The sequence below is a fragment of the Diachasmimorpha longicaudata genome, chromosome 15, assembly GCF_034640455.1.
Source record: "Diachasmimorpha longicaudata isolate KC_UGA_2023 chromosome 15, iyDiaLong2, whole genome shotgun sequence".
NCBI lineage: Eukaryota > Metazoa > Arthropoda > Insecta > Hymenoptera > Braconidae > Diachasmimorpha > Diachasmimorpha longicaudata.
The window spans coordinates 6626218-6642151 of record NC_087239.1 but is presented as its reverse complement, the minus strand read 5'-3'; the positions used below and the strand labels follow the sequence as shown (position 1 = coordinate 6642151).

General features: G+C 38.9%; 3 protein-coding genes across 8 annotated transcripts; 2 read left to right on the top strand and 1 right to left on the bottom strand.

Moving 5' to 3' along the window:
- The first annotated feature begins 350 nt into the window (after positions 1 to 350).
- Positions 351 to 5584, top strand: LOC135169562 (BTB/POZ domain-containing protein KCTD5). Of its 3 annotated transcripts, XR_010300222.1 has the most exons (5): positions 351 to 569; positions 812 to 1108; positions 1350 to 1478; positions 2567 to 2749; positions 3763 to 5584. XR_010300222.1 is itself a non-coding variant. In XM_064134654.1 (4 exons), the coding sequence occupies exons 1-4, from the start codon at positions 378 to 380 to the stop codon at positions 2594 to 2596; spliced, it is 648 nt and encodes a 215-aa protein (XP_063990724.1). In that variant the 5' UTR covers positions 351 to 377; the 3' UTR covers positions 2597 to 5584. The 3 variants fall into 3 exon arrangements, 2 of the variants coding, with proteins under 2 accessions (XP_063990724.1, XP_063990723.1); XM_064134654.1 differs by having other exon boundaries at positions 2567 to 5584; XM_064134653.1 differs by lacking the exons at positions 2567 to 2749; positions 3763 to 5584 and having other exon boundaries at positions 1350 to 2036.
- On the bottom strand, positions 5224 to 6449 carry LOC135169565 (ragulator complex protein LAMTOR2). Of its 2 annotated transcripts, none has more exons than XM_064134658.1 (3): positions 6148 to 6449; positions 5897 to 6047; positions 5224 to 5583 (listed from the first exon to the last, which is right to left on the bottom strand). In XM_064134658.1, exons 1-3 carry the CDS (start codon positions 6213 to 6215, stop codon positions 5434 to 5436), a joined length of 369 nt encoding a protein of 122 aa, XP_063990728.1. In that variant the 5' UTR covers positions 6216 to 6449; the 3' UTR covers positions 5224 to 5433. The 2 variants fall into 2 exon arrangements, with proteins under 2 accessions (XP_063990728.1, XP_063990727.1); XM_064134657.1 differs by having other exon boundaries at positions 5897 to 6059; positions 6148 to 6444.
- Positions 6450 to 6563: 114 nt separating this feature from the next.
- On the top strand, positions 6564 to 15891 carry LOC135169545 (meiosis regulator and mRNA stability factor 1). Of its 3 annotated transcripts, XM_064134617.1 has the most exons (9): positions 6564 to 6775; positions 6880 to 7230; positions 7387 to 7530; positions 7639 to 7923; positions 8144 to 8310; positions 9069 to 9157; positions 9429 to 9624; positions 10174 to 11311; positions 11614 to 15891. In XM_064134617.1, the coding sequence occupies exons 2-9, from the start codon at positions 6916 to 6918 to the stop codon at positions 14170 to 14172; spliced, it is 4893 nt and encodes a 1630-aa protein (XP_063990687.1). In that variant the 5' UTR covers positions 6564 to 6775; positions 6880 to 6915; the 3' UTR covers positions 14173 to 15891. The 3 variants fall into 3 exon arrangements, with proteins under 3 accessions (XP_063990687.1, XP_063990688.1, XP_063990689.1); XM_064134618.1 differs by lacking the exons at positions 6564 to 6775; positions 6880 to 7230; positions 7387 to 7530; positions 7639 to 7923; positions 8144 to 8310 and adding an exon at positions 8455 to 8725; XM_064134619.1 differs by lacking the exons at positions 6564 to 6775; positions 6880 to 7230; positions 7387 to 7530; positions 7639 to 7923; positions 8144 to 8310 and adding an exon at positions 8478 to 8538.
- The last annotated feature ends 43 nt before the right edge of the window (positions 15892 to 15934 follow it).

Here is a 15934-nt window from a genome sequence, read left to right as displayed (position 1 = left end):
ACAGGTACATTCACCATAGTAGTTCATGCACCACCGCTACGAAAGAAGCATCAGTGCACCCGAAAGATCGACAGCTCGTCACCAAGCAATCGTCGTTCCATTAGAAACTGGGAGGACTAATCAAAAATATTTTCTAAATTTATTATGATGAATGATGACATTGACAAGTAATTTTCCCAACGAAATTGCCCTGGCTTGTTCAATTTTATAACAATTGATCGGATCTCCCGTAATTTCAATTTTGAATTCAATTTTGTTCCCGGGAATCGTTGAGGAGGCGCCTCAATCGTCCCCCCCCTGAAGTTGGAGTTTGCCTTTCTCCAACGGTGCATAAATCACCTGAAGTTATCCGCAGTTTCTACACGCCAGTTTCAACAATGGCGGACTTTAACGATACGAATTCCCACGAAATGACAGAAAACAATATCCCAAAACGTTGTAACAATCAGTGGGTGCGATTAAATGTCGGTGGAACGTATTTCTTAACAGCAAAGACAACACTAGCGAGAGATCCAAACTCATTCTTATATCGATTGTGCCAAGAAGACTCGGATCTCATTTCGGACAGGGTTAGTTGACATCAATTTTCACCCGCGTGATTTGAATTCCTCGAGGTTTTCATTGTTTATAAAAAATAGAATGGCTTAATATAAAATTATATCGAGCTCAGGGGACGACAGAGACGTCCTTGGGCGCGGTTATCGCCTAATTCTCCCTATTAAATCATTCTACGTAATTGAAGTATCGAGTGCAATGCTAGCGTTCTCAATAACCTTAATTCCTTGTTATCATGGTGTTTGCTGATTTTCAGGACGAAACTGGGGCATATCTCATCGACAGGGATCCTACCTATTTCAGTCCAGTACTCAATTACCTTCGCCATGGCAAACTAGTGATTAACAAAGACTTAGCTGAGGAGGGGGTTCTCGAGGAGGCTGAATTCTACAATATCACAGAGCTCATTAGACTTGTTAATGAGCGAATCTTACTCAGGGACACGAGACCAATGAGAGACTCGAAGAAACATGTCTATCGGGTGCTGCAATGTCACGAGGACGAAATTACGCAGATGGTATCGACAATGTCGGACGGGTGGAAATTTGAACAGGTACGATATTCAATTATGATTATGGGTTGATTATGATGGTCGGAGTGATAAACTTATATGAATTATTTTGATTTATTTTTGTCCCGGGAAAACGGGAAAAATAGTGACCCTCATGATTCAGGCTTTATCAAAAAAATTGTTGACCACGCGACCCTTATGGTCCTAGTGATTTACCAGTTACCGAAAAAGACGCCCTGAATTGTCCCTTTTTCTACGCAAATAAAAACAATCTTCATTCCAGCTCATCAACATTGGATCTCAATACAATTATGGAAACGAAGATCACGCTGAATTCCTGTGCGTCGTGAGCCGCGAGTACGGGGCGAGTCACCTGAGCAGCAAAGAGCAGGAGTCCACCGATCGTGTCAAGGTACCCATTAATCATTCGCATCCACCCCACTCCGGTCCAAGTAGTCGTGAATAATTTGAAGCCTTCATTAATATTTCTCCCAATTATTAATCAGTTATTAATCAATTCGTTGATAACGACCGACGTAACATGGGATAATGGGATAACCTTTTGTGTACACTCAATATCCTAGTATTTTCTATCACCAATGCACAAATGCTCAGTATTAAGTTCATTAAATATCGTTAGTGAAACAAATTGTATTTGTAACGTTTTATCAGCTGTATTTTAACTCAACCAAAGAAGTTATTACTTCATCAAGTCGTAGATTAGTTGATTTTACCGTGCTTGCGAGGGTGACACTGAAATTTTTTTCTTCATTGCAGTTTTTTTCTCAATTAAAATTTTTGACATTTTTTTTCGCATGAGCATGGTTATATTCACTCACTTAGATAATTTGTGTGTAACGTAATTTTATTGTTATATTGATAGTATTGTATCCTCAGCGATTATCATTATATTATTACGATTATTGTAAGCGCATGCTGCTCAGTGAATAAAGAACTTTATTTAATCTTTTCCATTGGTTTGGTTTTACCTTATTTTTCCCGGATTATTTCCTGCATGGGAATATTTTTTTTTATCCACGCTGCATGACATTTTGGTGGAGAGTTATTAGCAATTTAATTACTTACACATAAACAGTGAGATTCAGGGGTTATTTTAAAAAAATTGTCATTTTGAAATTGAAGGTTCGGTGATGGAGAATTTATTGTAATCATTTTTTTTCACGTATTTTCAGGATTTTTTCTCGAATTCTGAAACTATGAAATAATCCAAAGAAAACGTTTGTAATAAACAAACACATGATATAATTTATTTACCCACTCCTTAGTTACCGAATTTATTAAGCGAAATTATCATAGCATCAAATCATTCATATTATTTTTTGCTGAAGGTGAGTAACAATTAGTTTGGTGTAAAATAAAGCAGTGATTAACATGCGATAAGAACACTAGATCTCGTTACGTCGATATTGGTCACAAAATCTCACAAGTGTTGAAAAAATGTGAGAAGTAAAACTGGACATTTTTCCGATTTATTTCCAGGTCCTCCAGCAGAAGGGTTCACGCATGTAATCCATTTATTAAACGAGGAAATAATTTAATAAACATCCTGCGAATATCAACATCCGTGCAGCACCCACGAAGACTGTTTTATGTTATTTCTATTTTTTTTTATTTATCACGAAAGATGTATTGATTAAAGGAAAAAAATGACAGCCTCTCGAGGTAAGATTATTTACGTTCTGTATAAAGAGTTTAAGTCATTTGTTGGTAATTTTTTGATGACGCGTGCTTTATCTTCAGTTTCATTAATTGAAATGCGGAAAATGAACAGGTTATCGCACTTGCCTTGGGCCAATGTCGGTCAACATCGGAAAATCAAAGCGAAAATTATGAATTTACATTGAAAAGCGTAATTAGGCAATTTTCGAGGAATATAAAATTTTCTATAGCAATTATGCGGATGAGAATGTTTGCCAATTTTTTTTTACTTCTCTGGCAACTATAGAGATTTATCTCCATTCGGTTTTCCATGATATTTGGGAGAGAAAAAAATGTACAAAGTCGAATTGGGTTTTTGCATGACAATTTATCAAATTTGAATGTGAAAATCCATTGAATAATATTAAATAAGTGTTTTTAATATTGAAAAATAATGAAAAATCATCAAGCTAGAAGAGATAAACATTTTTCTTGTTTTTCCCAAAATAAAATAAATACCTGCTTAATATTTTTCAACAAATTTATGCATTTGAGAAATTTTTTCAATAAAAAAATCATGCAACAACCCAATGATACGTTAATTCCGCGTCTATTGTCGCATTGAAGGGAACTAAATTAACTTACTCGCACTGCCGCTAAGAACTTTTATGAAAGAAAAAAAAAATAAGAGCAAATATGATACTGGCGCGCACTTGAATGCGTCGAAACGTGAATATGTTTCAATACGTAGAAACTTAATCGTACATTTTTAATGTGAAAAATACTTACGATAAGGCGAGATCAACGGTTTCAATATTCTGTATACATTAATGAACACTCGCAGAGCAGATGATCATTAGCTAGGCATTATCGGTAGAAATTTCGCAACAGCGTTGGGAGAAATTTATTGTAAATGTTCTCAAATATTCCCGGTAGTTTATGTTTTCAATTCTCCGATGTCGCATGATACTTATCAATAAAATGTTCATGATCATGGGAAAATGATTGGGTAGATATTAAGTTGTCAATTTTCATAGGCCTATACGAATGAACCCTTGGACGATAGGAAGATACGGATTAAGAGACAGTGATAGCGCTAGGGAAAAATCTACAATAATGGAGTGTAAATTAAATGCCAGATTATTATTTATCATCGAAATCCATCATTGAGCCCAGTACAAATGTCATTCGCGGCTTCACAATGCCCATTGTCGATCATTTACCAATTGCGCGCTTTTTTTCTCAAACAATAAAATTTAATTGGAAAATGTTTTCTCATTGGAATTTCTTTTCATTTTTCACTCCGTAATTATTATGAATTAGTGCAATAATCTGGCGTGTTATGCATAAGTGAAATAATCCTCCGATCACACATCTCTAAGTCGTTCATTTTAGCTCAAACAAATATGTGTGGGTAATGTTAGTAATTAATTGTCTAATGTAGCAAACCAAAATAAACATTAAACGTCTCAAAAAAAAAACAAATCGGTAATTATAATTAAAGATAATTTAACGAGAATACGAAGAAATTAGGTGCACGTAATTTTTCGGAATTCGTGAAAATTTGTACTTTCATAGACAAATTTTAAAAATTTATTCACACGGAAAGGAAATCATTTTTTAATATAGAAAAAAAATGAGTGAACGTTACAATCACTAGGTCATGGTATACGTTATTTTTACACGAGTATTGAGACATACAATTTTCATACGAAATAATATAGCCATAAGGTGACGATAATTAGCAAGAAACTCAAATTAAATTTTAGGGTACTAGGCTTTTAATTTTTTTATTGAAATTTGCTGGAATAATTATCTTCGTATTGGTTCAATCTGGAGGGTGGATAGATTAGATCGAATATAGATTAATAAAAATATGCACTCAACATAAACGTACTCACCCCTAACTCCAGTGGTGCCCAAATGACGATATTAATTGTGGAATGTTTCCAATTTCCGAATTATTGTATCTAGAAGCCTGTAAGAAGTGGTGGAACGGAGCATGAAAAGGAGAATTGTACGCGTCGGGAATGTAATGGAAAAATATTGTTTTCAACGTAAAAAAAATGAATATCTCCTTAATAAGTTTAAAAAATGGAAAATTTTGAAATTTAATCACAAAGCGGAAATTTTTCTGGTGATTCTTGAGTTCTTTCAGATCCTGTGTCACCACTGTACTACTAAATTACCTTGAAAAATACAAAACATAATTTCCCATTTTGTACTAATGCTGGGTTTGACTAGGTATACAGAGAGAGAGAGAGAGAGTAAATGAGAAGAAAAAAAAACCAATAAAAATGATGTACACAGATTGTAAGAAAAAAAGCAATTTTCAGCAGCTATTCTCAGAGGAACAATAATAAAAGTAATATGAACAAGCAATGGGCGGCAGAGGCATAGTCATAGATTTTATAATTAGGAAATGTGTTGTGTACAATATGTTATACTCTAACGAAAAGTAAGGGTGTATATGAAAAAATTTTAATTGTTTGTATAAGTTGTGATTTTAAAGACTAAATAAAGACTTTATTGTACAATCTTGTGGACCACTCAAATGGCTCCCGTTTCTTAAACTTTGTTTTTAACGAAATCATCTTCTCATAGCAAAGCTTAAGGTACGCTCGTTTTATATACAGTCCGATATAAAATACATGAAAAAAAGTATGTCTTCAGAAGAGATTGCAATCATTTGATAGGAATCGGTGAATTCAGGGCATATTGGCGAGGGTTTTCAGGGGCTGATCGAGGTATTTAGCCAATGCCTGGGCTTTCTCCCTGAGGAGGCCGAAGCCAACGTTTTCCTTCGCGTAGAGGCACAGCAGGACGTTTGCTACTTTTGTTATGACAACTTTCCCCTCCTGAAATTTCGTATTTTTGTAATGAAAACCTGTGCAAATGTTCTTTGAAGGAAGATAAAGGCCAAAAACTTGATCTATCGGGTAAGAAGGGTAAAAGAGAACTGTACGATAGTCAAAAACTCGGTATCTGCCAAACGAAATCATATCGTTTTCCTACGCGATGAAGAATAAAAAGAGAGCATCAAAATAAATAATATCGTTAGATTCCATTCTACCGACCCCGAGTTATTGACGATTCAAAACGTCCCTTTGCCCCCACTCGCCCGTCGATAGTCAATGAGGCTTTTTTTTTCTACTTCACTCAAATGCTCACCAAACAATCCATGAGAACAAACTGCAGTTCATCCTCTTTGAATGCATTTCTCCCATTTTTCTCATACGCCGACCAGATATTGCTGGTTATAGCAGCTGTAACTCGGGCGTCTTTGTCACCATATCCACTGTACGCCAGGAGTCCTCCATCCCTGCTGAGTAATCTGTCATGAAAAGCATCATCACCAGAACATAGACAAAGACAACGCCACTAAAATAATTAACAAAACGTCCAGAAAAATGAAATCTCACAGAGTATTCTCAACACCTCCAGTGTTGGCCTGGCTCAAGACCTGACTGAGTACTCTCGGTCTCAGCATTTTGATTCGTCACAGCACTTTGTCATAGCAATTAACCAAAAAAATGGCAATTGAGGCTATGGCACTCAATCAAAGATTATAGGGGAGATTGCTAACTCTTATGGAGCGGCTACCAAGGGCTACAATGCTTTACCCACAGGCACATTCACCATCGTAGTTCATGCGCCACCGTTACGAAATTTTCAAGTTGAAGCCACTCCACAAGCGTCAACAATCTCCCGTATAATCTCCGACTGGAATATCTCCTTACTCGAAAACGAAAATGGCGTCTAGTGGTGGCCACCTGTCGGAAGTCCATTGGATTTCGGCTGCGCACTCAGTTTCTGCGCAATTGAATTGCACTGATCCCGTTGAATAGGTTCCGCGACTTATGTATCAGTGTATGTTTGCAGTATTTTTTTGTAACGCACATAGTACTATTTGCGTACTCAAACACGTCAGATAAACTTGAGGGAAAATTGCGAAAAAAATGCCCTCAAGGACAGTAAGAGGATTTACATGAGTGCATTCGGATTCATTAGGATCCGCAGACCCTCCCGATGGGATGAATAGAGAGAGAGGTGAGCATTCTCCGAATAGCCTATCGTTCTTGGAAATACTATCTTATCTCTCCCAGTACCAGGAGCTTTAATTCTTTATTCACAATTTTTGGGGGATGTTCCAGCATTTTTTGGGAATGGCGGAAGTGTAAATAGGAAAAATGCCAGGGGAATTTGACGATGTTGAGGGCCTCGGGGTGGACGGCGAAGATGACGTCGCAGGACTCAACGAGATCGTGTTGGAGTTATTGAAAGAACCACCAAAAAATGTGCAGAGCACAGCCCCAGGAACAAATTCGTCGGCTGAAAATCATGCTGATTGCCAAGATGAAAATAATATTTATGAAAATTCAAGAATTGTCCACTGCAAGTGTGCTATCGAGTGTGGCTTTGTGAGGGGAAGTCCAGTTCAACTGAAAAATTATTCCCAATCATTACCCCCTATTGGAGTCTTCTGGGATATTGAAAACTGTCCGGTGAGTCTTAAATCCTTTTCCCAATTGTTTATTATCATTTTTTTTTTACTTCCCATATTTTATTAAATGTTACAAAAACCCCGAGGGATTATTCGCAAGTTTTTGCATAAATATTACATATTAATTTGGTGTAATAATTGAACTATTGCTGATCAGGTACTCAGAGGAAGATCTGCAGCCTCCGTAGCCCAAATCGTACGGGATAAATTTTTCCATGGGTACAAAGAGGCTGAGTTCATCGTTGTTTGTGATGTGAACAAAGAAAATCACCAAGTCGTTCAAGAGCTGAACGATGCACAGGTAAAAAAAACAAATTGATTAAGCCCAATTGTTTTTTTTTCATTCGTTCATTCATTTATTTAATTATTTACTTGAAAGTGAGATTAAAATCAAATTTATTTACTCCAGGTAAATTTAATTCATGTAGCTGCGACCTGCAAAAACGCAGCAGATGAGAAATTGAAACAATCTATCCGGAGATTCGCTGACATTCACGGAAGTTCAGCTACAGTTGTCCTGATTTCGAGTGACATAAATTTTGCTGCTGACCTGAGTGATCTGAGGCATCGTAAAAAACTATATGTTATTTTACTTCATAATGAAAATTCATCGAAGGCACTCATACACTGCGCCCATGAGCACTATAATTTCATGGAGCTCATGGAGCCCCTGCCAACGAGAACGCCAGGCAAGGTATGTGAATTCCAATTTGTGCTTTTGCATGAGAATAAAAAATATCATTCACTAGTCATGTGGTAAAAGGAAATAAGAGTTTTATTCCTTCATTAATGAATTACAAGTAAAAATATACACAATTTTTCTTGATTTTTCTATTCAGGAAAGTGTAAGCTGCAAAATGCATGAAAAAAAAAAATGATTTCCCTTTATAAAATGAGAATACTGGTGATTACAGGCCATTGAGCCCCATGATCTCCTCATCAGCAACCTTCCAAAGGACAGAGGTCTGACATTGATAAGAAGACGTTTAAAACGTCTTTCCGACAACTGCGGAGGTCGTGTGATCGGCATAAATTCAAACACCGCGATAATACGTTTCAGCTCCCAGGATTCAGCCGACAGGTGAGCAATTCCATTCGAATAATTCCCGCACATCTTCCCCCTTTTGATCCCCGCCAATGACGTACCATTGAAATTTTCGCGCTCATTTATTCAATTGACTCTGGGGTGGGGTGAACAGAATGTATAAATATGGGCCCATTTCTTCTTACTCGTCAGCAATGTAACGACGATCACTAATCTAACATCGTGGACAAATTTAATTTGGCCTAACTTACTAGCATTGTTGAAGTTAGTTTACGATTTTAAAGAGCATATTGGCTATTGTAATTTTCTCGTAAAGCCGCTACAGTCATTAGTTTATTTATCAGTTAAATATTTCAGTTATAGTATTTATGTTGATGATTTATCGTACTTTGTTCATTTCTTTGTTATATTTTTTCGTATCTAATGAGTTGGAAGAGTGCTTATACTATTGGTGAGTCTCATTTGCAGTCAAGTGTTGAGCATTTGTCGAATTGCTCTCGATTTCCTCGAGAGAGAAAGAAAGAGAGAGTCTTTCCCCATTCCTGGGAGACTCCGAAGGAATTCTGAGAAACTGCCTCACGGAAAAAAATTACTCATTTTATTCTTTATTTTTTATTTTATCAACGTTTTTGTCACACTGTGAATCTTTCGACCATCGTTTTTATAAATTTTTTCCATCAACGTTTTATCGGTCGTTGACTCTGTTGGGCTTCTGCGAGGCGGATGAACGTTGAGGATCTTTGAAAACCCCTGGAGGTCACTCACAATAACAGACTCTTTCTGGTTTTCTCTAGAGCACAAAAGCGCATGGATGGTGAGCCTGTTTTTGACACGAAAATTAATGTGAGATTTCTGGAGGTGAAGGGCGACCGAAGTACTCAAGGTAAGAATATATTTTAAAATTTTTTTTGACCAGTTAATCAGTGATTGGTAGTGAGGGAATCAGAAAAATGATAATTGACTGGGCACATCGATGAGCTGCAGCAAGTACCCACAAACCGAAGAGTAATTCCAGTGTCCCAATTATTTGTTGGGTTGGCATTCTTTGTTCAAGGCAACACAATTGTTTTTCTTATTCAGTGGGTCCCTTTTATACTCTTGCACGTTTCTATTTTCGGTCAATATTTTGAGAGGATCCTTTGTTTTGTTTCCAGCGAGCAACTTGACCCGTGAGTTAACGAGTGAATGTGAACCAGCAGCCGGCTCACCTGTACAAATGTATAGTGCTAATTCGACCATTGGTGTTAGGAGTTTACCTGGCACACCACATTACAATTCATCGTCACCTGTTGTTGGAAATTTCACAGGATGGAACGGCATGCCCTGGGCTTCAGTTAATCATCCCTCGGGGTAAGTAAAATTGCTACTCATGAAAACAATTAATGACAGGAGTTTATAGAAATCGATGTTTTTACTAAAATTGTCATTATTATTTCAAATGTTTAATGATCCATTTGCCAAAATTCGGAGTTTCGGGTGAAGAAAATCCGAGAACGAGTTCTAGAGTCGTGGGTTGATTGCACAAATCCCCAGGGATTCGAACAATGATCCTATTTGATCTTATCTGACGAAACTAAATAGTGAAACTAACATTAAAGTCTAAATAAAGTTAAAAATTCTGGATATGAAGAATTACTTTCAAATTCGCCGTTCATACAGGATGTTCGGAGAGCATCGATAAATCGTCGGGTTCCCACATTATCGACGACTGCCACTCGTGTATGAGCGCCAATTATTCAAATTATTTCTGTTGTGGTGCTGCTCCTGGGACATCGCAAACAGTATAAATAATATTTGAATAGATTTACCAATGTTTTAATAATATATCCTTAAATGGTTTGCATTTTTTTGACAATCCTCGCTCGACGATCGATAATTAATATTCAAAAAAAATTCCAGAGGAATGCCACCAACCCCAATGTACATGAACCGTGCCTACACAGCAAACCCCGAGTCGATGTATACCCGTCCATTCGCAGACCCCCCACGTGGTCACTCACCAGTGGTATGGCCAGTGGTGGGTCCCCAGTATGGCCGTTCCTGGGAGGATCCCTACAGAATGCCAGCGCAAAAGCCCTTCGCAAAGCGTTCGCAGCTCCCCCCCAACCGAGACACCCCCCAGGCCAGTCTGTCCAACACACCAGAGGGTATGAGACGAATTCGTGGTGCCCACAGTGCCCTAAGTCACACAGCACCCGAGTGGAATATGCCAAGACCCTCGTATTGTTCCCTACCCCCCTCCACCAGCTTCAGCAGCTCCAACTACTGTTCAAATGCCTACAAACGTGGAAGCTCATCTCCCCTGTTCATGAATCAATCGAGGGATCACCCAAGTGGCCAGTGGAATGGACAGGGCCAATCCATCCCGTCCATGAGATCAGCCAAAACCCCATCGCCATATGGAAACGGTGGAATGCTACCACTAGCGCAACCATCTAATCGTACATCGCCTTATCAGCATAGTGAGTCTGAGGAGGAGGTGGAGAGATTCTTCAATCCCATCAACAATCGAGGCAACTGTTCTGGGCCTGGCAATGCCTACACGCCCATTGAGCTCCAGGTGACCAATTTAGACCAGAGTATGGAGCCCAAGGAGATGAAACGAATATTGTCCTGTATTTTCATGGAGCATATCCACGTCATTCATGTGTCGGTCTTCATGCAGTCTGATGGAAATTTTGCTGCCAGCGTCAAGGTGCCCTCCCTCCAGGAGGCACAGTACGCTATTTCCCAGCTGCACAGACGTAAGGTTGGGTACAAGAGGATATTGATATCTTATGCACATACTGGAGGACCCAATCCACAGCTGGTCAGGTCTCAGATTGTCATGTTGCTCCAGGAAGTGCCTGGACACAAACTACCACTATTCAAGTTCAGGGAGATGTATGAGAGCAGGTTCATGATTTCTATCAGTGTCTCGGAGTTATATAAGATGAAGGATGTCTGTATTGTTACGGAAGATCCTAGCGGCAGGATGGTCGCACTGAATCCTGATCATAGGAACACACCGTCTCCATGTGTTGCCAGTGTTACGCAGGTAAATTATGATGGGATTTTTTATTATTAGTTTATGATATTCTTTAAATATTGAGTAATCCTCCACTTGACGAGAACAATTAAAATTTGACAAAACTTGATTTTATGAAATGATGACAATAATGTGCCGAGTCTGAGTCATCTCCACCAAGAGTTGAGCTGATTGTTCCTACTGGTGAAGATGTCTGTGATCAATGCTCGAAGCGAATCATTAATATCTGAACAACCCTCTGATTTCCCCCCATAGAACTTTCCCAAAAAATATGTCCATCAAAAAAGATTTCTCTTCTCTTCCAACAACAGGAAGGATCCCTGGAGCTGCCGTTCTGCACAATCCACATGCAGAAACCAGTATCAGATAAAGGTTGGGCTGAACAGGAGATGGCCTCCCTCCCAAACGTCATGATTCCCCTCGAATTTCTGGCCACCCGTGTGAAACAGCTTCTCTCCTCTCACAGTGGAAGTCTGCCTCTCCCAAGCCTTCCAACGTGCTATGAGGGTGTTTTCCAGGAATCCCTGAATGTCGACGAAAACGGGGTACCCCTGGAGCACCTGGTATCCTGTGTCCCCTCGGTGGAATTGAGACAGGGAATTGGAAGTGTCAAGTATCTCGTTTGGGTAGGTGACAAGGGACACGACGACAGCCACGAGGAACTCATCAAGTGCGTCAGTCCACCACTTGCGAATCAGCTAGCTCTCTTCAGCAGGGAGCTCGTGGACTTGCTGAAGACAGCCCCACACTGTCAGCTGCCTTTCAATCGCTTCATTCCAGCCTATCACCATCACTTTGGGAGACAATGCAGGGTGGCTGATTATGGATTTACTAAGTTGATTGATTTATTGGAGGCATTGACGCACACTGTGCAGGTCATGGGTGAGGGGAACAAACGCGTAGTGACCCTATCCCATCGTGCTCAGGTACGTCGCTTCACATCAGACCTTCTTCGGGTCCTGAAGGCCCAAGCTAGCAAGCAGATAACCCTCTCCGAATTTCCCAGCGTCTACGCAAGAGTCATAGGGAAGCCCTGGGATGTCGTGGATTACGGTATCTGTGCCATTCACGACATCCTGCAGGAGGTCTCCGAAAACACAGTAGTTGTGACAAACTGCAACGACACCGACAAGCTCATCTCCATCCCTAAACGTGAACAGACCCCCGAGGAAATCGAACGAACCAAACAATTTGCCATTGAAGTAGTGGAATTGCTTCGTCACGCCCCCCAGTGTAGTATGCAGTTCAATAAATTCGTACCGTCCTATCATCATCATTTTGGTCACCAATGCCGTGTCTCCGATTATGGTTTTACAAAGTTGATTGAACTCTTCGAGGCAATACCCCATGTAGTTAATATCGAGGACTCAGTGAATGGGGAGAGACGCATAAGTCTCACCGAGAGAGAGGGACTTAGAGTTTTGGGTGAGCAGATAAGCAAGCTCGTGCTTAAAACTCGAGGCGGTCTCGCTGTTTCCAGCATTGCTCAGGCATTTTTACGTCAATTTGGCTACATGCTGCGTCCAGAATTTTTTGGTTGTAGTTCAATGCTACAACTGATGGAGAAACTAGACGACACTGTCAAAGTAATTCAGAGCTCGGGTTCCCCATTAGTTGTCCTAGTGGATAAATCTCATGTTCAACTGCTGAGCCTTCAGTGTCGAAGGATTCTAATGGACCAGGGCCAACATAAAATGACACTGAAGGACTTCAAGATTGTTTACAACGATTTATACGGGACATCCTGTAATATTGATGATTTCAGAAATGATATGTCTGAGATTGTGAAATTCAGTGGTGATGGGGAAAACGAGTCTATCCAATTAACTCCACTTCAATGTTTAGCGTGCAACATTTACAAGATTCTTATGAGTCAGGGAGGAAGGCTTAGTCTGCAGAAATTTGAGGCTGGATATTTGAATGCCTTCAAGAAGAGCTTGAATCCAGCTCAGTACGGATTCTCCACTATATCGGCTCTACTGCAGGCACTGCCATGCACTGTTACCATTAAGGAGACTCGCACCAAGAAGAAGAATCTCTTTTTGAGCAAGAAACTGGCAACAGCTGGCATCCTACTGCCCTCCAACTTTTTATCCCCTCCCAGGGACAACGATTCTAGCAGCGAATCGTTCGAGAGCGATCAGAGGATCGATACTATCGAAAATCAAAGCTCTGTAAAGTGGATGGGCAAGGATGTAACAGTGTGGAACGACAAGAGGAACAACACATCATGGAAAAAGGATAACCACTGGGGGTTGTCCACCTGCGAGAAGTCCCTCAAGTGGCCTACCCTTCAAACAACTGGAGAGTCATTCTTCAAGAGTTTGATGAAGACCCCAACACTGAAGAAGAATCTTCCCAAACCACCCAAGCCAGACACCCCTCCCAGCGATGATAAGGACACCTGGAAGTCGTCGTTCTGGGTAACACCACCAAATATCAGTCATGATGTACGTGCCAGGAGTGTTGAAATGCCCCCAATAAATCTTCCCGATTGGAATGAAATTGATGATGACGATTCAGTGGGCAATTTGCTATCACCAATGAAGAGTCTACTGTCAGCCGCTGCTAATCCACTCAATCCTAGGACTTCGCCTTTCTTTAGTAATAAACACTCTGTTGTGGCTCCACATCCATCTGAATTACCACTGCCATCGCTGTCACTGGCACCAAGACGTGGACATTCCAAAAATGATGTTCTTGACTCGAGACTCCTGGGGAATTCTTTGGAAGTTCATAGCCCAACTAATTCGGAGAACTACAGTATATCAGAGAGTGAGTCCTCAGACGCATTCAATAGCACTCCCAGCAAGAAAATGTTTACTGGTAAACGTCGACTTGCTGCACAGTTCAGCCAACCGTTGGATTGACCTGGGGAGGATGATACTGGGAGGCTAACTTAAGTGGTAGGTATTTTCTTGAAAAGAAAATTGAAGAACATTAAAGTTAGTGTGGGTGGTTTCTGAGAATTTGATATGTATTTGGGGTTTGGATGGAAAATGTTGTAAGGGGTAATGTCACATTCATGACATCTGGTTGTTACCATATTACTAACGAGTATAACGAGTTTTTTTATTGATAATTTGCTTTCAGAGAAGTAACTCGTTATTTGAATGTACCTAACATTTTTTCCAGACTGTGATATACAATATGTACAAAATGGATTTACCGTTTTTAATTCATATAGGTAGGATCAGGTTTGGGTGTAGATTATTTCAAATTTTAGTCACTGTGAGTCGACTCGTGAAGCGGTGAAACAGTTCAAGTTGGTTTTGACTACGTTGCTTTCAGGAGATATCTCGAAATCTAGGGGAGACACGAGATTTTTTTTTTTTTGAGAGTTTTGGGTCCCTTAATTCACGCTACAGTATGCTGAATTCTTCAGTGAGAATTCATTTTGTTCTATTACATCATAGCTGAATTAAAATCAGCAAGAGTTGAGATACTTATTATAAGTACTCCATTTCCATTTTTTATAAATCATTCGTATATTCTTATGTATCCTTTGTTACCTGACATCCAAAAAGACAACGAAAAAGGATCTTACGAAAGTGCGTGTAATTTTCTTCAAATTCTAAATAAAAAAAAAAATCATAGAAAGAATTTCACAAACTCTGTTTAGTCTGAATTGGAGAAAATTCCAAATGTTTCCTTGATTTATTTTACTGGAAATGAGACGTTGAAATTCAGGAAATTAGCTGGCAGTTATTGATCATTAATTGTTTAATTGATTATAAATATGAAGGAATAATCTTATTTATTTGAGTTGTCTCCTCCTATCACCATACGTATCCGGAAATGATCTCAAATTATTTTATATTTGTAGAATAAATCACTCATAAATTATATCATAGCTATAATTGAATAAGAAATGAAAATATGGATTAAAGTCACGAAGAAAAAGCGTGGAAAGCTCAAGAGTAATTAAGTTAGTGATTGTCGCCTTAAATTTAGTCTTTGTCCTCATGTTCAAATAGTTCGTACATTGCTGATCGTATATTTATGAAAAATATGTGCGAGGACAGAGCGAAAATTTCCTGATACTGTTGAATGGCTAATTAATTTTGTAACTAATTATTAATTATGAAGGCATATATTTTTATATTTATTAATGATTATCCACACACCTAAAAGCTTTTACATGGCGAAAGTAAGTGCGACCACAGGAAATAGTGAATTATATTGAGGAATATCACGTGTTCTAGTATTTTAAGAATAATCTTCAGCGATGATTTTTCAAAATATTTTATTAAGATTTTACAAAAATCTGTAATAAAATTTTTATCTCGGTGAGAAAAAAAAATACAAGAAACTGTAAATGCCATGGACAATTGTCTTCGATTGTAACTGCAGTGGCCGGGGTGAGAGGAACGACTGATTGAGATTGATGAAGTCGATAGTCGAAAAATGCGAATGAAATTCGCCAATTATTATTTTATTCTGATAACGAGAAACAAAGAAAAATAAATTTCATGGAGAATATCAATAAACGGAGATAAAATTGGAGAAACATGTATTTGTAAATGCCTAATAAACAATTTTGTCCCCATTTAGTAACTTAATAAATAAAATGAATGTCATGCGTATAAGATTGCTTTCTTTCGAGTCTCCAAATATATTTTTTTTTATTAT

Bases quoted from the DNA above. Each gene is read 5' to 3' on its own strand.
- LOC135169562 (XM_064134653.1), top strand. From the start codon at position 378: ATGGCGGACTTTAACGATACGAATTCCCACGAAATGACAGAAAACAAT. The intron at 570-811 runs GTTAGTTGACAT...GCTGATTTTCAG, and splicing joins CGGATCTCATTTCGGACAGG to GACGAAACTGGGGCATATCT. The intron at 1,109-1,349 runs GTACGATATTCA...TCTTCATTCCAG, and splicing joins ACGGGTGGAAATTTGAACAG to CTCATCAACATTGGATCTCA.
- LOC135169545 (XM_064134617.1), top strand. From the start codon at position 6,916: ATGCCAGGGGAATTTGACGATGTTGAGGGCCTCGGGGTGGACGGCGAA. The intron at 7,531-7,638 runs GTAAAAAAAACA...TATTTACTCCAG, and splicing joins AAGAGCTGAACGATGCACAG to GTAAATTTAATTCATGTAGC. The intron at 9,158-9,428 runs GTAAGAATATAT...TTTTGTTTCCAG, and splicing joins GGGCGACCGAAGTACTCAAG to CGAGCAACTTGACCCGTGAG.
- LOC135169565 (XM_064134657.1), bottom strand. From the start codon at position 6,215: ATGCTGAGACCGAGAGTACTCAGTCAGGTCTTGAGCCAGGCCAACACT. The intron at 6,060-6,147 runs GTGAGATTTCAT...TTTTCATGACAG, and splicing joins GGAGGTGTTGAGAATACTCT to ATTACTCAGCAGGGATGGAG. The intron at 5,584-5,896 runs GTGAGCATTTGA...ACGAAATTTCAG, and splicing joins TTGTTCTCATGGATTGTTTG to GAGGGGAAAGTTGTCATAAC.